General features: G+C 37.9%; 2 protein-coding genes, 1 long non-coding RNA gene and 1 pseudogene across 3 annotated transcripts in view; 3 read left to right on the forward strand and 1 right to left on the reverse strand.

Annotated features, from left to right (window-relative positions):
* Window positions 1-1,291: 1,291 nt before the first annotated feature.
* On the forward strand, window positions 1,292-3,112 carry LOC134826877 (zinc finger protein 436-like; annotated as a pseudogene).
* A 1,589-nt stretch (window positions 3,113-4,701) lies between these two features.
* Window positions 4,702-5,793, forward strand: LOC134826878 (zinc finger protein 300-like). Its single transcript, XM_063839380.1, has one exon. It carries the CDS (start codon window positions 4,702-4,704, stop codon window positions 5,791-5,793), a length of 1,092 nt encoding a protein of 363 aa, XP_063695450.1.
* Window positions 5,794-13,066: 7,273 nt separating this feature from the next.
* LOC134811873 (uncharacterized) lies at window positions 13,067-13,516 on the forward strand. The gene is made up of 2 exons (XR_010159862.1): window positions 13,067-13,156; window positions 13,354-13,516. It is a non-coding gene; the product is annotated as an uncharacterized LOC134811873 (long non-coding RNA).
* A 124-nt stretch (window positions 13,517-13,640) lies between these two features.
* The window catches only part of LOC134811866 (glypican-1-like), a 110,291-nt gene continuing 98,525 nt past the window's right edge, over window positions 13,641-25,406 (reverse strand). Inside the window, exons 6-10 of the mRNA XM_063818976.1 lie at window positions 24,290-24,406; window positions 15,694-15,903; window positions 15,313-15,518; window positions 15,006-15,090; window positions 13,641-14,878 (exon numbers count right to left, since the gene is read on the reverse strand). Coding sequence (XP_063675046.1) covers window positions 14,717-14,878; window positions 15,006-15,090; window positions 15,313-15,518; window positions 15,694-15,903; window positions 24,290-24,406 — 780 coding nt within the window. The 3' untranslated portion in view covers window positions 13,641-14,716. The remainder of the gene's footprint in view (window positions 14,879-15,005; window positions 15,091-15,312; window positions 15,519-15,693; window positions 15,904-24,289; window positions 24,407-25,406) is intronic.

Genomic DNA, 25,406 nt, shown 5'->3' on the forward strand with positions numbered 1-25,406 from the left:
AATGATTTTTAAATCCATTTTTTATACAGTAAGTAAGAAAAGCAGTCGTTAACAGTAAAAATCTTAAAATATGAATTCTTATAGCAAAACTAATAGTTTCGATTAATTGCATCAATTATCACATGCTGTAAAAATCTCTTCGGGTTGCTTTCGGGTGGATACTTGATTGACGTTGTCAACCCTTCCAGATCGTTGCTCTGCTTCGCAGAGCAACAACCTGTGACCGAACGTTTGAGGGGGTTCCGGACTCAAAGTTTTTCTACAAGTAAAAACTACTTTTCTCCGTGTTTTAAGCTATTTCGATCATTTTGAGCCAATTACAAAATTTTACATTTTTTCTAATTAGCTAATTGATAATTATCCAATTAACTAATTGTCTGACGTAAAAAGTGTCTTTACAACAGTTTTTCCTCCTGATAAGATGAACACCCTCGATTAATCTGCAAGCTTTTGCGATGATCAAAACTAAGGATATTCGACAAACAAGAAAGGTGGTAAAAAGTGGTAAAAGTGGCAAAAAGTGGGCGTAAGACACGTGGAAAAGTTTGGAAAAGTTGGTCAGCCATAAAGGGCACCCAATGGGACTCAAAAACGTCAAAAATCCTTCGAAAGCTTCTTGTGTCGGTCGATCGATTTTTTCAGTACTACGATCTGTCTGTACTATACTGTCCGTGATCTAGCTCGTGATGTTAAACGTGACCTTTCCTAAATCTTGACCAGATTCATGATCTTGTAATACTACAGAATACTACAGAATTCTGTAAAGAGTGATCACCGTAAAATTTACATCACGAACATCACGAACTAGATCACGGACTGTATGGTTATGCAATATTCAAATATATATTCAGATATATTCAGCTACATAACATTATCGTGGAGCTTTAGTTTAAAGACTGTAGTTTAATTGTTTCCAAGATTAGGTTTAGAAGTTTATTATAATAGTAATAAATGTATGTATATATGTATTATCTTTTATTTGCAACTAATTATCGGCAAAATATCAAAATAACATTTTAAACTTTGAACGAATTTGACTACCCTCTCCGCCATTTCCCTATTTTCTGTGATCAAGGCTTGTTTTTTTCATTGGGTCTTTCTATTCTCTAATTAGCTAGCTTTAAGTATGATGCTCCATGAACAGAGCTAACATTTTTCCAATTAATTCTTATCTGAAATATCGTATCGGAGATAATACACCTCGAATTTACATTCATATCATTTTCTAGTGACCATCATCAAATACCAACATATTCACACGTATGCGTACGGTTGTTGACTTTCCAGTAAAATGAAGCAGCAAAATGTACCAGAGTTTAAAGATGATATGAAGATGGAAGAAGATTGCATCCTACCAGAATTGATAAAGACAGATATCAAGAAAGAGGGCCTGGAAGATTACATCGTACCAGAATTGATAAAGACAGATATCAAGAAAGAGGGCCTGGAAGATTACATCGTACCAGAATTGATGAAGACAGATATCAAGAAAGAGGAAGATAATCTTGTTATTAAATCAGAAAGGTATTCGAATCCTACTTCTCAGATGCATTGTCCCATCCAAGAATCAGCATTACCTTGTCAACAGTTGGTTCATACTGATGAAAAGACTTACAAGACTGAATGTTCGTACAGTGCAAGCAAAACAACAGCTTTAGTTCTACATCAACAGATTCATACTGGTGAAAAAACTTATAAATGCTCTGAATGTTCCTACAGTGCAAGCCGAAAGAGAGCTTTAGTTTTACATCGTCGGACTCATACTGGCGAAAAAATGTACAGCTGCTCTGAATGTTCCTACAGTTCAAGCCAAAAATCAGCTTTAGTTTCACATCGACGGACTCATACTGGTGAAAAGCCATATAAATGCTCTGAATGTTCCTACAGCGCAAGCGTAAAACCAAATTTAGTTCGCCATCAGCTGATTCACACTGGTGAAAAACCTTACAAATGCTCTGAATGTTCCTACAGCTCAAGCCAAAAATCAGCTTTAGTTTCACATCGACGGACTCATACTGGTGAAAAACCATATAGTTGCTCTGAATGTTCCTACAGTTCATGCCAAAAATCAGTTTTAGTTTCACATCGACGGACTCATACTGGTGAAAAACCATATAAATGCTCTGAATGTTCCTACAGTGCAAGCAACAGATCAAATTTAGTTTGCCATCGGCGGACTCATACTGGCGAAAAGCCATATAAATGCTCTGAATGTTCCTACAGTGCAAGCCGAAAGAGAGCTTTAGTTTTACATCGTCGGACTCATACTGGCGAAAAAATGTACAGCTGCTCTGAATGTTCCTACAGTTCAAGCCAAAAATCAGCTTTAGTTTCACATCGACGGACTCATACTGGTGAAAAGCCATATAAGTGCTCTGAATGTTCCTACAGCGCAAGCGTAAAACCAAATTTAGTTCGCCATCAGCTGATTCACACTGGTGAAAAACCTTACAAATGCTCTGAATGTTCCTACAGCTCAAGCCAAAAATCAGCTTTAGTTTCACATCGACGGACTCATACTGGTGAAAAACCATATAGTTGCTCTGAATGATCCTACAGTTCAAGCCAAAAATCAGTTTTAGGTTCACATCGACGGACTCATACTGGTGAAAAACCATATAAATGCTCTGAATGTTCCTACAGTGCAAGCAACAGATCAAATTTAGTTTGCCATCGGCGGACTCATACTGGCGAAAAGCCATATAAATGCTCTAAATGTTCCAACAGTGCAAACCTAAAACCAAATGACAGTAAAAATACATATCGATCTTCTGAATGTTCTTATGATGGTTGTCATAAGTCAACTTTGGCTTTTCCAAAGCGGAACTATACCGGAGAAAACTCACACACTTTTCATGAAAAACAAAACGATAGTGTTGAAAGACCCCTTTTTGTTAAACCTATACCTTTCGTGAAGCCTCTAACATCTTTAGCTGAGTCAGCTGACTCCCTACTCTCCAGTTCCAGCTTACTTCCCGGTTCCTTCTCCAGTTACCAACCAACATCTCACTTGTCTCCCCCAGCAATAAGTGGAACAACAAATTTCTCAACAGTTAATACCACAAAAGCCGCCAAGGGGGTGGGTGGATCTTTTGACAAAATTCCAAAATGACATTTACTCTTAGTCGACGTCGAGTAGAGAACTTGGTACTTGATCCCCCCTCCCGGAGTTATAGGAAGTTAAATTCAATCTTCACTAGTCAAGTCACGGCTGTTATACTTGGAAATCACGTTAAATTAGTTTGGCTTTTTGTTTACCCTCACCGGTGATGTTTTATAATTTTGCTTACAGACTATCGTGATTGCTTGATAATTTTGTTGCAGGCTGATGCAAATTTCGACTGAGCGAGTTCATATACTTTTGCAATTTCCCGAATTTTAGGTATTTTAAGTTGGGGAATGGGGGAAAAACGTGGGAAGGCGACACAATGCACATAGGTATGTTTGGTCACTGATATCACACCTGACACCATGCAACAGGTGCGAAGTAAAGCTCAAAAGTCAAAACCGTTACCGTGGAGCTTTAGTTTGGAGAGTTCTAGTTTTAGGGAGCATCCACATATCAGTATTACTATTACGTCAGCAAGTTTTTGGCCATTGTTTGTTGTTACCCAATCCGTCAATCCGTGTTAGCAACTGTTTTCACATAGCCAATGATAGTTCGTCTGGTGCGTCGAAGTACTCCAAGGCCCATATCAGTTAAATCTTTCCAATTAATTTTAATCTGAAATGTCGATTCGAAGAGAGGATATCTCGAATTTATATTCATACTAGAAAGCCCGTGGTAACAGGGACGAAGCTAGTAGTATTCTTTGAAAGAAGGTTTTAATCGCATCAAAAAAGATCCATCCCGACCGAAGATACAGTCAATTTAAATATAAAACACTTAAAACACAACGTAATTACCACAAAACCGATCAAAATGACATTAAAACAATCTTTGCACGTGCATGTGTGCATTAAAACACCGTTGCTATGGAACCTTTTGGTTGTTACCTAAATTCCTATTTCTCATCTAATTTGCACGTGGGCGGTCGTACAGACAGACAGACGTCTACCATAGATGTGACGTTGCTAACAGGGGTAAATTGAAGCTTTGTGTGCTTTTTATTACAGCCCTGCAGTAGATTCAATGCTGTATGGGCTACAGCCGCACTGCAATGTTGTTGGCCATTAGGGGTGCCAGTCTGGGCGGTCAAGGATGTCCTAGGGTATCTCTCTTAGCTGTATCGCACAATCGCACGCGTACCCTCGGGTTTAAATAGTGTGCTCTGGGCTCGCAATTCTGTGTGGTATGGTGATGGAGGATGCCTAGGGCTAACGAAACCCCTACGCGATATAAATTCCTGCATTTCCATTGAAGAATGTGAGGTTTAGTGTCTTGTGGAGGATAACAACTATGTCAGTCCCTGTTTCGGAGTGAGCTCTGCTCCCCGTCTCACACAAGCGCTGGTGCAACCAACCCTTGACATGATCACTTTCCTGCAATGGAAACCGGGACCTGTATGCTGTGACTCTTACCTAGTTAGTCCCCGACTACTAGCGCAGTCCAGACAGGGCAACTGCAGTAATGTAGTTGCATTTATCATACAACAACAACAACAGCAGAAATAATTCTTTGAATTATAGTAGAGATTATTGTTTAGCGATGATCATCAAAGGCTAACATCTCTACACGTAGGGTAATTTACTTTCCGAAAAATGGAACAGCGAAATGCACCAGAGTTTAAAGATGATATGAAAATGGAAGAAGATTGTGTCCTACCAGAGTTGATAAAGACAGAGATCAAGAAAGAGGGCCTGGAAGATTGCAACTTACCAGAATTGATAAAGACAGAGATCAAGAAAGAGGGCCTGGAAGATTGCAACTTACCAGAATTGATAAAGTCAGAGATCAAGAAAGAGGAAGATAATCTTGTTATTAAAACAGAAAGGTATTCGAATCCTACTTCTCAGATGCATTGTCCCATCCAAGAATCAGCATTACCTTGTCAACAGTTGGTTCATACTGATGAAAAGACTTACAAGACTGAATGTTCGTACAGTGCAAGCAAAACAACAGCTTTAGTTCTACATCAACAGATTCATACTGGTGAAAAAACTTATAAATGCTCTGAATGTTCCTACAGTGCAAGCCGAAAGAGAGCTTTAGTTTTACATCGTCGGACTCATACTGGCGAAAAAATGTACAGCTGCTCTGAATGTTCCTACAGTTCAAGCCAAAAATCAGCTTTAGTTTCACATCGACGGACTCATACTGGTGAAAAGCCATATAAATGCTCTGAATGTTCCTACAGCGCAAGCGTAAAACCAAATTTAGTTCGCCATCAGCTGATTCACACTGGTGAAAAACCTTACAAATGCTCTGAATGTTCCTACAGCTCAAGCCAAAAATCAGCTTTAGTTTCACATCGACGGACTCATACTGGTGAAAAACCATATAGTTGCTCTGAATGTTCCTACAGTTCAAGCCAAAAATCAGTTTTAGTTTCACATCGACGGACTCATACTGGTGAAAAACCATATAAATGCTCTGAATGTTCCTACAGTGCAAGCAACAGATCAAATTTAGTTTGCCATCGGCGGACTCATACTGGCGAAAAGCCATATAAATGCTCTGAATGTTCCTACAGTGCAAGCCGAAAGAGAGCTTTAGTTTTACATCGTCGGACTCATACTGGCGAAAAAATGTACAGCTGCTCTGAATGTTCCTACAGTTCAAGCCAAAAATCAGCTTTAGTTTCACATCGACGGACTCATACTGGTGAAAAACCATATAGTTGCTCTGAATGATCCTACAGTTCAAGCCAAAAATCAGTTTTAGGTTCACATCGACGGACTCATACTGGTGAAAAACCATATAAATACTCTGAATGTTCCTACAGTGCAAGCAACAGATCAAATTTAGTTTGCCATCGGCGGACTCATACTGGCGAAAAGCCATATAAATGCTCTAAATGTTCCAACAGTGCAAACCCAAAATCAAATGACAGTAAAAATACATATCGATCTTCTGAATGTTCTTATGATGGTTGTCATAAGTCAACTTTGGCTTTTCCAAAGCGGAACTATACCGGAGAAAACTCACACACTTTTCATGAAAAACAAAACGATAGTGTTGAAAGACCCCTTTTTGTTAAACCTATACCTTTCGTGAAGCCTCTAACATCTTTAGCTGAGTCAGCTGACTCCCTACTCTCCAGTTCCAGCTTACTTCCCGGTTCCTTCTCCAGTTACCAACCAACATCTCACTTGTCTCCCCCAGCAATAAGTGGAACAACAAATTTCTCAACAGTTAATACCTTGTCAATTACAGCTGATTCATACTGATGAGAAGTCTTACAAATGCTCTGAATGTTCGTACAGTGCAAGCCGAAAACACAATTTAGTTCGTCATAAGCTGATTCACACTGGTGAAAAGCCTTACAAATGCTCTGAATGTTCCTACAGTGCAAGCCAAAAGAGAGCTTTAGTTTTACATCGACGGACTCATACTGGTGAAAAGCCATATAAATGCTCTGAATGTTCATACAGTACAAGCGTACAACCGAATTTAGTTCGCCATCAGCTGATTCACACTGGTGAAAAACCTTACAAATGCTCTGAATGTTCCTACAGTGCAAGCGTAAAACCCAATTTAGTTCGTCATCAGCTGATTCACACTGGTGAAAAACCTTACAAATGCTCTGAATGTTCCTACAGTGCAAACCAAAAGATAGCATTAGTTTTACATCGGCGGACTCATACTGGCGAAAAACCATATAAATGCTCTGAATGTTCCTACACTGCAAGCGACAGATCAAATTTAGTTTTGCCATCGGCGGACTCATACTGGTGAAAAACCATATAAATGCTCTAAAAGTAAATGTTCCAACAGTGCAAGCCTTAAACCAAATGACAGTAAAAATACATATCGATCTTCTGAATGTTCTTTTATTGGTTTTCATAAGTCAATCTTATAGCTGCAGGAACTGGACGAAGTTTTTAACTCAAATCAAATTTAATGATCAAAGCCAAAAGCTGATGTAAAAGGTTTTGTAAAAGGTTTTGTAAAGTGAAATTAGTTTCTTATTTTCATAGTTAATATTCGGGTTTTATCAAGTTTTCGAGCAACTATTACATGTAAGACCTAACCTTCATTTGGATATTTAAAAGACAAATTAAATACACACAAGGGTTTACGGTAAAGTAAATCGGGGTTTACTGTAGGAATCAGTAAAACCGCAATTTACCTTACCGTTAATCCCGGTTTACCGTACAGCCCATACTCATAGGGAGTTTAAGCAGACTGAAACTATTAATATTATATCGTTAAATTCGCTGATAATGATGATACTCATACATTGTACACTGTGTTCATACTTCAATTTAAAGCCGCATACAGTTCAGTGTGTTGATAAGAACACAACTGATACGAAAGCGAGTGAATTTGTAACGTTACTAGAATAGACTGTGCATGCAACTGTCGGAAAATCTATATATTCGAGAGTAGGTTGAACAATTAATACCAGATTATACGAGTAAGTTCTTTATTTCAAAGTTAAAGTCATAAAATAAGCACAAGAATCGCATAAATATACTTGATTATCTAATCGATTGTGATAATTTTCTTGCTTGAATCATTTAAGTTGTCAAATAATTTAACGTTCTATTCGTTGTCGTGAGCTTTTAAAACCAATACTTATAAATGTAAAACTAAAAGAGTACGAAGTTCAAGATTAAATGTAAATTTATTCATTATTTGATACAACAATCTGTTTGTAGTGATACTGTAAATACTAAATTGTGAAATTGTGAAATGAAATATAAGGTCAAAATATCAAATCTGTATATAAATATTAGTGAAGCTAACAAAAAAGCAGTAGAATTCCTGCAGTCCAAGTAATTGGTATATACTATTGGTTCATTTAAAAACACAAATTCAAACTAAAATGTGGTCTAAGTTTCAGTTTCCATAATTATTAATTTATTTCTGATAGGTGTGGATTCTTGTGTGGAGGCATATTGACAGTGATTCTGGGGTTTGAATTTCATCAGTCAATAGTGGATGCTGATTGGTTAATTGCTGTCACGCGTCAAAACAATATGCCTCACTTCCCCACCAGAATCTACATCTATTAAACCTAAGTTGAAATTGTCGTCGTGATAGTATCAGCCATGATGTCCCTTTTATTTGCCTAAGTCTTCTTATTCCTGAGAAGAAATGAAGAAATATATTAGAATTATTAATTCTTCTTCCAGTCGTTTATGAATTAAACACAAATTACTTATATAACTCAAACTTCAGTTAACATTACAGCCTCACCCAGTTCGAAGGTTGTTGCGATGTCTGTTGTACATCTTTGTCCGGAAAAACTTTCTAATGCTCTTCAAAGTAAGCACATGCAAATTGATCACAATCTGAAGGAACAGCAAAAAGTCGGCTAGTCTGTATAAGTGGTGGTTGAATTCTTCTTCGGAAATGTGTAATTCTATGATTTGGTAAACAGCAAATGGAAGGAAGGAGATGCAAGACCCTTTTCCACTTCAGACTTTCTCCACGCTTGCTAACGATCTCTTTAGCCATGATTATCATTTGAATTGTGGTTGTAACAACAATACAGTTTAGAATAGAGATAAATATGGCTGTTGTCAACGTCCTAATCCGACGCCAAATATTTCTACTCAAAACAAAGTCGCAACCATAACCTTTGTATGAAAAGCAAATTTCCCATTCATAATCAAGGATCAGGGTCGTCACTAGGCCGATCGAAGCTATCAACCAAAACGCTCCACAAATCTGATGTATGGTCTTCAACGTAACTGTCGACGACTGGAGGGGGTATTTGAGGAGAAGCAGCAGGACCGAAGGCATAGCGCAAACAAGAGACAGGATGACTCCATACAAGTAATACCTACCGAGACAACACGCTGTACACAGGACGTTGCCTAGCAACCATCTATCAGCAATGAGGGAGGTAACCTTCGGAAGTATGGATACCACACAGATCATTAAGTCACATACAGCAATGTGTTGGATGATAGCTAGGAGGACCTTGTCAAGTCGGATGGCCCTGTACTTGACGGATATAATCAGAATGAATGTGTCCCCGACAAGAGATGAACAGAGAATCACTAAGAAATACACAGACCACGTGTATCTCATCACATCACTTTTAATGGAGTGCAGAGTTCCGTTACTGTAATCATATTCCAGGGTCGTCATTGTGCTACGGGTTTCCAGGAATATTAATATTATTAAACAGAAGTTTTACGTTATCTCTCTGTGGCCAATTCGTAATCAGTTTTCTGTTTTACACATTGACATAGCTACCGTAAAGTTATACAAGCGTTAGGGGTCGGTCACATATTACGTAATCAGCTGAGGGGGGGGGGGGTTTCCGAATGATTACGCTAGTGTAATTTTGACACAATAGCTATGTGTAAAACTGATTACGGAGGGGGGAAGGGGGGGGGGGGGGGGGGGGGGTAAAAATGTTCCAAAAAATGATTACGTAATATGTGAACGACTCCTTACCACCTAGAAACCCCCCCCCCCCCCCCCCCCCCTTCAGTGATCACATAATATGTGAATTGAGAACTACCCCTAACACCTAAGTAGAAAGTAATACAATCGCAAATTGAATAAACGGAAACCTAGGTGGCACTAATTTAAATTAAACACAACGTATCGACCACAAAATACATATCAATTACTGATCTAGATTGGGATAAATTAAAAGCAAAAGATAAAAATACACCTTATCAAGAATTCCTGACTAAATCAAAATGAATTGCCATAGTCACGGCAGATATTATTCAACTGATAGTGATATAAACATGTTGTAAATGTAATAATATGGGGGACTAAACATAATTTAGTCAATCAATCACAGTCTGCTTGTCCTAATAATTGAGTATAGTAGCTCAATTTAACATCAAATTTAGGGTTTTCTAGAAAAAGCATCCAGACAAGTCTCACGAGTGGAGTTGTTGAATAAATGTATTACACCCTGGTCATTAGGAAATTTCGCACGAGATGGACCATGACCCGATCACGTTTTTCCAATTTATCTTTAGAAGATTGTCACAGCTAGGAAGAACTTTTAAGATATATAATAGGCATGTTGATGTATGAATTATAATGGTTATATGATTAAGGGTCTTACTAATGACCAGGGTTATCATTGTCTTTCGTTATCGTAAACCTTTCACGAGATAGCATTTATAAAAAAATTCCTATGTCAATGTGAACTGATAGGTTTTTTACCATCTCCCGAACATGATTGTTTGTTACATTTAATAACATATCACATAACGGAGTAGTTCGCTGTTTTTTAATATTAGTCTCAATAACTCATGATTGAAATGTAATACTGATAGTTGGATAAATATCTGGTTGGAAGAGACAAGGACAAGTAAAACAAGGAAGTTAATAACATATACGTTAAGAAGGTTTTAATATTTTATTGTATAAATATCTAATATGATATACAAATCATATGAAATTGAATAGAGATTCGGCGGGATGATAGGCTGAGCGCGGCCCAGTAAAGTTTGTGAGGCGCGTCGAATCGGCGAAGTCCTCCCAGGTGGATACATACGTCATACCTTATCGGACCTTATTTGGACGGACATTACATGAACGGACATAATTGTGAACGGACATTAATATGAACGCTCGAAGGCATTCAAAACCATCAAAAATCCGAAATGATTTTTTAATCCATTTTTTATACAGTAAGTAAGAAAAGCAGTCATTAAGCAGTAAAAATGTTAAAATATGTGTACATGATCAGTGTCTAATAGTAATATCACATATCATCCTCATTAAATGGGTTTTCGTGCATGAAATAGTCCATGCTTAAACAAGCATCAGTGATTTCTAGCTTTGTGGAAACCTTTTTTATCAAACTACCCCGGTCCTGCATTTCATTGTTAACTTTTACAAGCCATTCGGCGTGAAGTGGTTTTATCTTAGACAACTTTAGGTTAACCTTAACATCACGTGGAGCTTTCCTAGCACTGTTTCATAACCTCCCCTCAGTAATATGAACTATAACAACGTCGGACAATGTCCTTGGCAACACGATTTACCGTAATATCTAGAGGCTGGAACAAGTTTGTCATGTTGGCGGGGACTAGCTCATGAACTATGTTGTTGAGTGCCATAATTTCGTTGACTTTTTTCCGCCAAGTGACCCTTGAAAACATCATATACTAGTAAAGTTTTCTGTGCCTCCGGCAGACCAAGGAGAACCTTTCCGTCGTTAACTTACGGCACAATAAAGTTCTCAAAGTTGTCATATTCTGGACAAAAAGTTCGAAATGGAAACATTTTTGAAAAAATTTCAACGGACTTTAACTTGGACGGACATTAATTGAACGGACTTTATTTGAACGGACATTAAGATGAACGCTAGGGCCTCCAGCGTTCAAGTAATGTCCGTCCAAATAATGTCCGATAAGGTATATCACGACAATCTATCGTAAAACAGGGGTTCTAGAAAACCAATTTCCCGATGTTCCTGAAACCTGAAACTTTTTTTGCAGTCGATTTGGTCAACGTCTAGACGCCCTGAAAAATTTCAGATCTCTAACTCAATTTTAACATAGTTTTTAAGGCACCTGAATATGGCGATTTTGGGTTTTTTACCGAATTTCGTATAACAGTGCTGGCGAGTATTTTATGCAAATTTCTTAAAAGTCTCAACATAACGATTTTTTATTCCTGTCATCTTTGACATCAAATTAGAATGTTTTGAACTAAAAATAAATCTGCTGAACGACTTCCGATGAGTCTTAATGCCTGAAAAACTCCTGCCGGAGGCGGCGGCCTTCGGCCGCCGCCTCCGGCCGGAGTGCACGCTTCGCGTGCACGAAAGAGGCTTCCGACGAGTACCAAAGGGGTTATAATAGTAAATGGGGTATAATTGTAAAGGGGGTACAATAGTAAAGGGGGTACATAGTATACCCCCAATAAAGACACCGCTCGTGCTTGCCAGCACTGTGATAGATAGATATCACGACAATCTGTCGTAAAACAGGGGTTCTAGAAAACCCACTTCCCGATGTTCCTGAAACCTGAAACTTTTTTTGCAGTCGATTTGGTCAACGTCTAGACGCCCTGAAAAATTTCAGATCTCTAACTCGATTTTAACATGGTTTTTAAGGCACCTGAATCTGGCGATTTTGGGTTTTTTACCGAATTTCGTATAACAGTGCTGGCAAGTATTTTATGCAAATTTCTTAAAAATCTCAACATAACTATTTCTTATTCCTGTCATCTTTGACATCAAATTAGAATGTTTTAAACTAAAAATAAATCTGCTGAACGACTTCCGATGAGTCTTAATGCCTGAAAAACTCCTGCCGGAGGCGGCGGCCTTCGGCCGCCGCCTCCGGCCGGAGTGCACGCTTCGCGTGCACGAAAGAGGCTTGTAACGTGTACCAAAGGGGGTATAATAGTAAAGGGGGTATAATAGTAAAGGGGGTACATAGTATACCCACAATAAATGCACCGGTCGTGCTTGCCAGCACTGTGACTTATCGCTCGGTTAACCTAGCGATAAAGTCATATCGCTCGTGCGCGCCACCCGACTACCATCAGCCTAGTAAGTATAGCGAATGGTCACAGTACAGTGTATGCTCTGAGCAAACTAATAATAATATCATAATGATGACAAGGTGTACACTGTACTTGTGTACATGTTAAACTATCGGCCACAACAGTTTGACTCAACTTCATGTACGGTAACTTCTAACTAGACCATCAGATCTAATCAACTAGTCAATCACAACGATGTACATTTGTACAACCACGATATAAGTGTTACCATGGCAACAAGACTTCTCCATCAGATGTGCACGTTGTGCACTCTCCGCTGACACATAGTTCAAATTGAGTACGTATTGTTGTTTGTTCTACTGCCAATATCTTCTGCATTTCACTATGGACACGAATACCCCTCCAGAGGCCCAATCTTGCACCGAATCAAGCGAAGAGACCGATCTCCGGAGCTTGTCGGTGATTTTGAGATCCAATGTTTTCCCCGGCTCTTCATATACCAGTAACGAGTGGTGTTCCGTAGTGAAGAACGTTTACCATGACCATGAAATTAGCCCGGAAAAAGAGGTCGGCATCTACATGAGACCCAAAAAAGATTTCAGGAGGAAGGTTTGATGTCTTACTTTCCTAATCATGTGAAAAAGCACCCATGTTCCAACATCACTAATCATGGCTTTCACCTTTAATTAAATTATACGCAAATACGCCATTGGGCTCATTCCAGTTGTCTTTCGAGTCCTAATGTATAACTGCTGTTATTAAGATTTCATTTGGACATATTAAAGGTCTGATTAGGTTGATTTCAGGTCCATCAGTACTCTCAGTGGATGGAGAAAGATATTGAGACGAAAAACTTGGCGCGGCAATGGAATGCCCACCTGGCGGAAAGTCAATCGAAAAAGTAGACTGTTAAGATTCAAGAACCAATCCGAAAGTTTCGGAATTATTTATTTTGACATTTTATTCGTATCTATTTGTTTCTTAGACCTAGACGATAGACACAATTAAACTTTATCAAATTAAATTATGTACCTTCATTTATTTTGGTTTCAATTTTTAATTAGTATTTTCTTGATAAGTCAAACGACTGGTATTAATCACAAAAAGATGGCGTTTCTATAACAATCAAATATTTAAAACGGTACTCATCAAATTGGCAACAGAGACCACCTAGTGCCAAAATTACAAGAATTTATCATTTCCATAATTATATTCCATCAGTATATTATAAAACAACATCAACAAACCTTGAAAAGGTAAACATGCACAATTACAGACCGCTCACAAATATCATTTAAATACTAATCTTTTGATATTGTTACGTGTAAACAATGTATAAACACAAATACAGCCAGCAAGCTGAACCCTGAAAATTTCCCCTGATTTAAGTCAATGTGGTAAAAATCAAATAATTTGACCATTCTAAAGGGAAACTCTCAGTTTTACTACTAAAGACGGAAATAACTATCTGTAAATCTGAAGACGATACCAGCTTTGAAGAGGCAAGCCTGGTTCTAAGCATCTTATAGGAGAATAAATTACTAAAGAGTAAAGATGTATTGCATGCTGAAAGATGCTTCGAAATCAGTTGCTCCTTTATAATTCTAACAAATGATGAAAAAATAAAATACAGCCCACTGTTACTATACCATTCACTGTGATCTGTTACAGTAAAAGATTTTGAGCTATTACTGAGAGACAGTTTTACAGCTTAGCACAATAAAAACAATTCGATCTTGATACATAGAGCAACCACTCTGACCAGCAAAATTGGGTATTAGAATCATTATCGGCCCTAAGTTTTCTGGACATTAATGTTTACGGCCTAACTTGAACTAACTTGTATTTTGTTGAACTGGCTAGAACTTTTAGCCATAATCTAAGGCAGTAAATAGCAGAAGTTAAAGGCGGTTGAAACTTTTCTGGCATAACTCGAACAAAAAACCTAGGGCCAGAAAACAAATGCAGCTCTTGATAGTCGAGAAGCTCACAAGTATTCACAACTCTGGGCTAGGAAGGCACTTCTGGTTGAAACTGATATATCGGTGGGTTGCACAAACTTTGGGGGTAATCATTACAGAGGTGATTAGTGCTTGGAGTTGGACGAGCCTAATATCTGAGCGGACATAAAATATCAAAAGTCTCATCAGTCCTATGTAGAAATTAGTATCAGTGAAGTAGTAATGATACAAGAAATAGTCCTATGGAAAGTATTGCGGTCTGTAGAGCAGCAGATTTCTTGTCTTTATTATAAACAAACACTGGCGCATCCGTGGGAGCAACAAGATTGTATTCGACTCCCTTAAACTCAATGTTCTCTATCGTCTTCAACTAAAGAGAGGTTTGGTGTTAAGAGAGATTTATTATCAAACTTTTTGACTTGAAACATAATTTAAAAGGCAGATTTAGGACTAAAATTGTGTACACCCGTAAATTGTAGCGATCGATATGTACTTACAAACTCGTTGAATTTCGTGACTTTAAGAAGTGCAGCAACAAGCTTTGGGGTAACGGTTGCGTCGTTTGTGACTTGAATATCGGAACTGAATAAAGAATAGCTTGTTAATTGTTTGAACTTTAAAAATGTAATGTACATTGCAGAAGTATCTTCAATGGTGTACTCCCAAAATATATTCTGAATTGAATTGGTACTTGTGGTGCCGACTCAATTCTCAAATCCACCAATGGCATGGCTTGCATAGCCAGCAACTGAAGAATGTCAAATTTAAATATTTCTAAGAGATATTAATGTTGCAACATAATACCTGCTGCCAGTGAATAGCCCAACATCTGAACCGTTCCAGCATTTTATCTCCTCAGTGCTGTATCTCTGACAATGCATCGAGTCCAGTTTCTCCAGCATTCCTAACATGAAGGAGCCATCGAAAAGAGCTTTCCTGGCTTTACTTTCACTAGCGTCTGCAGCACGTTTGTGTTTCGCTGCCAGGTTCTTAGATACATCGTAACCACACTAGGGTTTGAACAGATGTGAGTCACTTCAATTACATGTCAATACAATCAGTGGAATAGCAGACATTGTTATAATAATCAAACTCTGCTCTGCCTGCTACACCCGAGATATCTTAAGATCATTCTTTACTTGCAGGCTGAGCAGCATTAAAAGTAGCTTGAGCTAATCAACTTACCATATCAGCAGTTAGCGGGTCCCTCAACTTCTCCACTATCTTCTGAATCGAAGTGGAAAGTGCTTCTTCGTAGACTTTAGCGAAGTTGTCAAGTTTATCCATGGCTCCGTCTGTCAATGAAGCAAACTTCTCCCAATCTTCCGCTACTGCTGTCAGATGTGAGAAACACTGACTCGTAATTGCCATACAGTACGAACGGCATGGTTTGACCTGAACAAAGAAGAATCCTGTCAGAATTGAGTTGAATAATAGCGACAACTAAAGACCGTTTTGGTGAATAAAAGAGACTTTTTTAATGAACTGGGCGCGGCATTATATTACTTTCATTGGTAAATATAATTGTTATTTGATGTGCAAGCCGCAAGGCTTTGGCTAGTGCTTCTTGGCAGAGTATACTCTCGTAAAGTGTATACTCTTTCATTAATTGTAATGTTTGTCATTATCATTAAAATGAGGTGATCGTTTAATATTACCTTTTATTGAAGCACATGCACCAATTGGAATCAAATCACGATACATATTATACGCTGACATCGCATGACATTCAATGCAGTACTATATTAACGCGCACGTCAGTCACGAACGAACGAACGTAAATATTTGCGCGCGCACTATAATATAAATTTGCCAAGTTGACTGGACTGTTTTTGAGATCATCGCGCGTTCCACAAAGTCAAACAAGGCGTGCGTCATGACGTAAGCGGTGAATCCGTTAAAGGTTTTTACTCGGATGACATAACGGTTGATGCGATAACTTAGCAGATAGAAGCTTGTAGAACTAGAAATGTAATTAGCAATCGACGGAATCAGAACACCTCTCGAGAATCACATGTCAAAAGTCAAAACTCACATTTCATGTACCTTGAAGGAGAACACTCAAAATATGGCCGACAATTTGGCTACTCAATAATTGTTGCCAGGTCAGTAACTCAGAGCCTGGTTACCAAATAACGAATGTACAAATCATCCAAAAATTTCATGATTCACCATGCACCATACAGTGAATCCTGCCTCCTTGATAACTCTCTCTCTCTCTCTCTCTCTCTCTCTCTCTCTCTCTCTCTCTCTCTCTCTCTAGATAGGTCCACCCAACCGCTCAGCCAGTACTGACAGAATAATATGCAGGATATAGCATGTCTAAATACACGTGTCCAGTTAGCTTGTAATTGAGTAATGTACCAATGAGTGCACTTTTCCGCCCTGCAGTGTAGCAGCTACACTCACCTGATCGCTAAGTAAACTCTGTATGTATTGAGGGGCCAGGTGTTCTGTTTGTAAGATGAACTGTAGGTCATATTATGTCGCTTAAATGGGGTGTTCAAGTCAGCTTGGAATTATATCGATTTAGAGAAAAGAGAACAATTAACTGATATATATCTAAATATAATTTAACAGGTGGCATGTAATGAGGTTACCAGTTGCGGAACATATAGAATCAAAATAGGAACGGTATGGTAAGTATTAACATTGAATTAGAGTGAATGTATATTGTAAGGGTATTGAGTAGCAGTAACCCCGCGATAGGGTGGCATGAGCCTCAATAGGATATTACATAAACAAGACTTATTGAACAATACATTTTGTTTCAAACTAGGTAGTAGGTAGGAAGATAAAGCTGGTATGTAGAAGGGTTAATATTATGCTTTTAGTGTTATCGTCACTACTTTATCGTCACTACTTTAATGCTTCTTAGCGTTATCAATTTACAGTAATGGGACACAGCACTTTTAAGACCGATTAGTGCATTTTTGTTTGTAGTTTTAGTCACTGCTTATCAGCTTTACTAAAGTGTTTAGTTTGTTTCATATTATACTATAATTTTCCGAATGGAGTTGTACCCCATCCATTATTACTTACATGCTACGAATTTTGACTGATTAAATTTTGCATTTGTTACAATTTTTACGTTTGAGTTAATAAACTATGATGATTATATATTAAGACGCAATGAAACTACCAGACTACGATGCATGGTGACTTGCCACCCCATGGCAACATTAAAATATATCGACTCTGTTACATCGTTTCATACATATGAATTTTACTTGATTGAGTGCTTTAAATCTTAAAGTTAAATGTTTGTACCTGGCTCTAATGATGTAGTTTTACGAAGATTTCAAGCCTTACGATACGTGTGTGTTTCCCTTCGTGTCCAAAAGCATTATATGTAGTAGGTATGTACCAACACTTTTGTAATTATTTGCATTCCAACAGATCACCAGGAATGTGTTCCTTCTCACCAGTATTTACGCACATGTTTGAATATTTAAATCTATGAAATGATTTTGTCGTGTCGCAAATCGCTTTATTTGCCGAAAAGGCAAAATCATTTGCATCGAAAGGGCGGTATTTTGACACAAAAGTGGGAGAAAACACAAGGTCAAGTTGCATTGCAGAATTAAGTTGCTGCAATTTTAGATCGATTAGATACAGAGCAGAAATATTTTCAAAGTTCAAAACGTTGGGGCGTGAGAAGTTTTCATGAATGATCAAGCTCCTTATTTCCCAATAAAATTGAACTTATTTCAAATTTGGTGAGAAAATAACTCATGACTCATGAATAGCAGATGACAATATTATTAGCAGACGATATTCCTACACCGGAATCTTAACTCCTAGATCTTCTAAGCACCCCGGATGAAATATCAGTGAACACAATTAGACTACAGCCAGCCTTTCAGTATTATACTCCTTGCTGTCTCTTTTGCGTTTGTTGGGTTTAAATTAATTTTGTCATTGGGTTAACCCAAGTAGGAAACACCTCATTAACTTTGACATATTCACCTGGTACAGTCACTGTACGAGACAGAAATACCTTGATAGTTGGTTTAAAATGAGACAGGCTACCCGCTAGGCTATGTAACTTCTTAATCTTTGAATTTAAACATGTGCATTTCTTATCTTAGATAAGAAATTATTGATTGTAAAATTGAGGATTAGAAGATTGTTAAAATATTCATGATGACGTCTTGCGATTATACTGGACACAGCAGAGTATAAAATAAGTACATCTCTACAAGGAATGACACATCTGCTATCTAGATCAAATTTGTCAAGACCTGGGCGTGAAATATTTGGCTGATAGCCAGCCTCACCCTTTACTTTTCAGACACCTCATATCTCATACAGTTTCCAATTTAAAACAAGTGCCGATATATGAGAGTTGACAGGGGAGGAGTGTTGATAACACAAGATGTGGTGAACAGAATCCTTATCTGAGAGGACGCGTGTGTGTATCACATTTCATCACCGCCTCCCCACCTCACGTTACACCTCTCACTCTGTTTATCGCTCCTCATTTACCGTCAATCCCTCCTAAATCCTCCTTAATGTGTTTTAAACCTACACCCCACCAGCTTAAACTAGAGAGGATAATAACAGCTCATAAGTCGTTTGGAGTTAAATAAATTAAATATGGAGGCGGTCCAATAAGAGAGATATTTTATAAGGAGGACTGAGAAAGAGGGGGAGAGAGGGGAGTGAGAGAGACAGGCAAGAAAGGGAGGGAAAATAGAAAGAGGGAGTGATGATATTTGATAGGTGTATCTAGACGCAGTATCCCAGACCCTCCTACTCAAGGGACAGGGTGTTGATTTGATCATCTTCAAGTCTGGAACATGTCAGAGTATTGCTGCAACTAGTGCACTTATACTGTGTCAGGATGGTGACTGAGTATATTGCAACATTTGACACTTTAAATGTCAAATATCATACCCATATGATAAGGATTGTCAGAATCTGATATTTAGAACTTGTACTCTGTACATGATGTGTCAGAGAGACAAAGTAAGTTGATAGTTGGAACTTGGGAGGGTGGAAATTGACATTTTGTTTGATTTGTCCCTGTTTAAACGGCGTGCAACATATTACCCGAGCTAGATAATCACAGTGTTTAAGAATCGAGAACTTTCACAATCCTAAAATGTTTTAAACACTCAACTGAACTATTCAATGTGTTAGACACATTTCGATGATGAATGAACAATGAAGTCGGTGTCTGACGTTACATTCTCAAGCAAGATCTCATGTTTTACAGATTGTTGTCCACAACCTGACCAGATAGAATCACTCCGTTTAAAGAATTCTTAATCTGAGATCATTTTAATGACCTTAACTTAGGATCTTTTTCATAGGCTTGATGTACGTCAATGACATGAATAGAACATGAAATCATCAATGCCCCGCTTTTTCAACCTCGTGAAAACCAAATATTCTACTCACTATTCTACTCAATCTACTAATGGCCCTGATGTAACACCCCATGATCGGGAATCGGGATTACACCACATTTCACCAAAATATGTACATCAAGGGCACCATACTAGGTTGTTTTTCGAGTGAGAGGATAGTAGAGAAGACCTGCAACAACTCCCTTACACCCCGTATCTTGACATACAATCCGGTGGTATTTAGTTGGAAAATGACGCGCCCACGTGACATAACGTACATGAAGCTGTTATCTCATAACACATACCAGGTGGGGTGATGTTATTAAAGAAGTCCGACTTCTGAAAACCCTGTTTATCCCTAAATAGGCAAGTTGTGCTCCGAGTCATGCTCTTTAAATAGAATAAGAGTTAGCGGCACATAGCTACTTGTTTAAAAGATAGCAAGATACCTTTAATTAAATAATCTGGTTAGTTGAGTTGAACCTAACTAGGGTAATTAAGTTGAACCTAATTAACCTTTTAAACAACTTATTATCCGAGGAGTAATATGACAAAAGTACAAAAGATATTATCATATCACTGGTCTCGTGTGTGTTTAAATGGAGAGAGCACTGTAATTTGACATACACATTACACATTTACTACACCGGTGTGTGCTTGTGACGCATGTGTAGTGAGTCACGTGACGTATCACTGTGAGATCATATAGGATCGTGAGATCTTTATTACAGTTTAATGTGCTGCTTGGTTTTCTAAATCATTTTAAATTATCTTTAAATTAGTGAGAATTTTTAATAATTATGCAATGAATTGATGTGTTGTATAAACTAACACTACACATTAAAATCTATTCATAGATTAAACGTATTCCATTTAATAAATGATGAAATAAGTAAATAGGATCCATATGAAATGTGTGTGTTTCTCAAATTGACGCTGTTTCTCAAATTGACGCTGTCCTATGTGCCACACACATTGCTTTACAATCTCCTGTAATTTCCAGTACACGATTCTGTGATATGTGACGACTATTCTTTCTAACAATGACTGGCACATACTTTACTGGTCTGTATTATCTTGGTAGACTCTTATCATCTGTTATCATGCACGAGGAATAATTTAACAATTAACATGGCACAATGTTGTGTTTGTGACTGTGAAAATGCTTCTGGCAATCATGGTAGTGGAATATACTGTGAACTTAAGAAATAAAGATATTGCACATGTAACATACATACTACTGCAACTGATTAGATGATAGTGTGAAGGTAAATTCGCCCATTTGCTCAGTACTCTTTCTGTCAAGCATAAAAAAGGAAGATAAAAAAGCGGAATAATAAAACATAATGTCTTAAAATAATATAATATATACTAATATAAAGATGTGTCCTAAGCTGAAAGATGTGTCCTAAGATGTGTCCTAAGCTGAAATCTACACGGACGAGTTACAAGTTTTAAAGAAATATCAGAAGATTTACCACAATTCTATTATAAGGGTACATTATAAATTAAAATGCTTTTAACTAGCCTAGAGTGTGGTAATAACAGCTGAGAATGATCATTATACCTCGTCAGAAATGGTTATATTGGCATGATAAGCGTTGTACAACATGATACACATGATCATGACCCGTGTGTAGCTTCTGCATGTAATGAGCCGCTCTCTTATCTGTACTAGTAATTATGTAAGATAGATCCCTGAATGCCAGCTCTGAGATGAATAATATGCAGCCCAATATTATACACATAGTCGAACTGAGGACTTGGAGGATGCAGTGAAAGAACCCTCATACATAGCGGGTCGGGTTGAGAGGGAGAAAAAGATTGGCCTGTTTAAATAGAGTGGAACTTTTACCCACACGCAACCCATGAATTCGTATAAGAATTGGACAAAAGTTTTAGAGGTTACAGATATGGGTCGAACTTAGATTACCTGACAGTTTCGTAAAATTTCGGCCTGCCATTCCCTCTTTTTGACTATTTTCGTCATAAAATGAGACCACTTTGAGAATTGAGTTAGCTCAAAATTTTGAGGATGCCTTTGATTAGATAATTGTTAAAACTTGTGCATAAATTTCAAGTTGATTGTTTAAAGTTTGAAGAGCTGTCGGGAAGGTGATATTATCAGGAGCTAGTCGCCTCATCAGGATGTACCGAGCGTGATAGAAAGATGACGATCTGATCATTTAAGTGAATACAATCGTTACTTCCCTGAACTGAACATCAAATACGTGAGTTATTTAAGGGTTGCGTGTGGGTAGTCAATTCTGGGTCCTTTAGTATCAAGTCGAGATTTGTACTATAATATTAGTATTAAGTAACTGTTGCGAAAGAATCTGAATTTTCTCTGATATCACAAAACCTCAAAACCTGCTGCTAGAGCTATATATAGAATTATTGTTCAGATTACATCTAAAAACTGTGGGCCGTGCTAAAATCAACTGCACACCTTTCCACCTTACTGATCAAACCACATTTTATGAAGCCCTGGAAACACAACATCTTACTAGTACTAGCACAGTCTCAACGTGTAGTTCAACTCTACTTGTAGATCTACTCTACTTGTAGATCTACTCTATAGTAGTCTGAAGGACAGTCTCCCTTCATATACTCCCTAGTCAGGGTATATCTAGGGTATATTAAATAAATGTAATAGATTTGTAGTGTTGTAATTAGTATATTAAAACACCACACCTCGTCTACGGTCTAATACCCATACTTGCTGATGTCTCACAATCTCCCCACAGCTTCACTCTGGGTGTGGCGTGTGCCAAAGTGGGAGAGAAAATTACTGATTCTGTGAAGTCAGATGAAAAACCTTATAAAGACTGAGATTGATGTGGAATGTGGATATTAGTTGAAAGATAGATGAGCCGGCACACCTTCGTGACACTGGTCAGACTTGAACAGTTGCAGTGGGCAATCAGCACGGATGTTGACTATTGACTATTGAGTATTGAAGCTGTAATTTTGCGAACCCTTACTGGGTTAATAAAACAGAATAGCCGTGATGGACCAGGAGTAATGGGGTATTCTGAGATCTGTAATACCAACTCAACTTGCACCACTTTTGGGCAATAAAATTGCTATTAGGCGAATATCTTCTCAATGATGCAGATAGTGGTCTTATTGACAATTAATACTATACTGTACTGTTACGGAGTTAGACTTTACCTTTGTTGACATTCCCATTTCCCATTATTAAACTTTAAACTTATGATATTGTGATCTCAGTGAGGCAGATCTAGAACTGAATATGGTTCCCAACAACTCCAATGATGTATTACATATTAAATGGATTAGAATATCCCAATTTAACCGCACAGTAAGCAATAAAGAACGGCAGCTGTCGTCCACAATAGTCTACCGAGTCACATTATACATTTAGTAGATTGGAGCCATTTGTATTGGTTCGCCAATATGTGGACAATTTGACACATTGTACAAGTGACAAGAGTGGCGTACGTTTTTGAACTGTAGAAGAATACATAACTCACATTTTATTGTTATAATAATATAGGAAATACATATTACACGAGACTGAACCTCACACAGACCATATCCCGTACGGGTAGACAAGTACACGGCTTACAAAGCAGTTACTACCAACCAACCATAGCGCCATCTACCCAAACGGTAAATTAATCTTCATTAACCTTTCTTAAGACATTTACCTCACTGATGCATCCAATAAGCCAATAAGGTAACATGATGTTAAACTTGCTAAGTTTAACCAATTACCTCTTATCTGACAGACTTGGGCAACAAGGACCAACCAGAAGTGTGTAAAACTTACACGGAACCTGAAGATATTATCAACCTTACTCCTCCCTCTTACAATATATCATTACAGCTCTATCTACCATACTGATAGTGGACACTACAAGGTGGTTACTGGTTATCAGTTACACTTATGTAATATAATATGTACTTCAAAATATCAATCATCCTCCACAGTGTATCATTTATCAATAGAAGCCTGTTTATTACACTGATGAGGGTTATATAAAGTACCACTTTACATGGTCATTAGTAAAGTGGTACTACCACTGGTGGAGTGCAAGTGGTAGGATAATTTACTAAACACCTGTGTATCTCGAGACTAACTCTACAACTCGTGTACTGATAGGGTAATTACATTCCACATTCAGATCACCGCGCAAAATTTAAAGGACCTTTTTCACATATTCTGTACACGAGATAAAATGCCTAAAAGTGGCAGAAACGCAGTTTTTTAGCACAATTCAATTACAGTGCAGCGCAGTAACCTTGAATTTTAATTGGTTTTATCTAAAACATACTTTAGTAGATAAGAATTTAACATCGCTGGAAACTGCTAAACCGGCAACAGACAGAATGTTCTATTGTCTGTAAATGAGAAGACTTTAATCGAGATAATGATATTCACAGTTATAAATGGTACTCACATCGGTAGAGTCCCGACACTCGCTGCATTTCTGAGACTTGACCAGTTGTTCGATACAACTCTGTGATACTGCCTGGTTCTTCATCTCGGTCAGAACCTCTATTCCAACAGGGATAGACTGAAATGAAACAAGATTTAATAGTTAATAGTTAATAGTACTATGTTTACAGTATGCACTGAAGGGGTATCCTAGGAAGTTTCTTGAACTTTTAACAGGTACCCCTCCTCATTTAACCCTCATTTTATTAATTTAATTAGTTTTAATGGTTAAATAATATTTAATGGTTGGGCGCATCAGGAGAGTTAGCTGAAAATACAGCAATTTTTGAGTGCTAAGATAAGATGCAGTCCAAGCTGGAACCAGTCCAACTGTAAATCAGTTTTTAAATACCTGTCAAATTCCGACATAAGAATGTTGCAGGAGTTTCGGGTCTATTTCTAGCTACATTAGAACGTTAAACTAGCACATGGTTCCAAAATACCAGAAATACCACCACGAGCTGCATGTTCATTGTGAATCACCCTGGGGCCTTGGCAACGATCCAAATACCACAACAGTAAACCTCCCACAGTTCACATAGAGCCACCAAAGCTGCTGTGTTTGGCCACCCAGGACGATTGGACATATTACACCCTTATATTCACCAAACTTAACGTACACCTAATCCTGTTGTACACAGAAGATGAAATTAAATCGCTGACTCATTCAGAACGTGAGTCAACAACAAAGATATACAGTAATATAATCCATCGTTCCTTCACTAGATCAGCCATTACTATACCAAAACACCGATAGTAGATCATAGTGAGCCAGTGACGTGCGTTAGCTCAACTGTCCAGTAGTCTTTGCTAGAGCTTCACGCAGCAGTACACTCCACAACCACGGCAAGAAGAATCGCGTGATAATGGTCTCTGCTCAGCAGTGCAATTTGAATATTCGTCAGCAGTACGGACATATCATTGAGCACGTGTCACTGTACTAATCCTTTGTACTTATTCTTTGAACTACAATTAAACCCGCCTACCACTACGAGTACACTGTCTGTACTTTGTTGTAAATAATATCATGATATATAATTGACACACAAATTAAAACAGTGTACATGATTATAGCTTGA

Source organism: Bolinopsis microptera, chromosome 2, assembly GCF_026151205.1.
Source record: "Bolinopsis microptera isolate Bmic1 chromosome 2, MBARI_Bmic_1.0, whole genome shotgun sequence".
Classification (NCBI taxonomy): Eukaryota; Metazoa; Ctenophora; class Tentaculata; order Lobata; family Bolinopsidae; genus Bolinopsis; species Bolinopsis microptera.

Coding starts and splice junctions, on each gene's coding strand:
- LOC134826878 (XM_063839380.1), top strand. CDS start 4,702: ATGGAACAGCGAAATGCACCAGAGTTTAAAGATGATATGAAAATGGAA.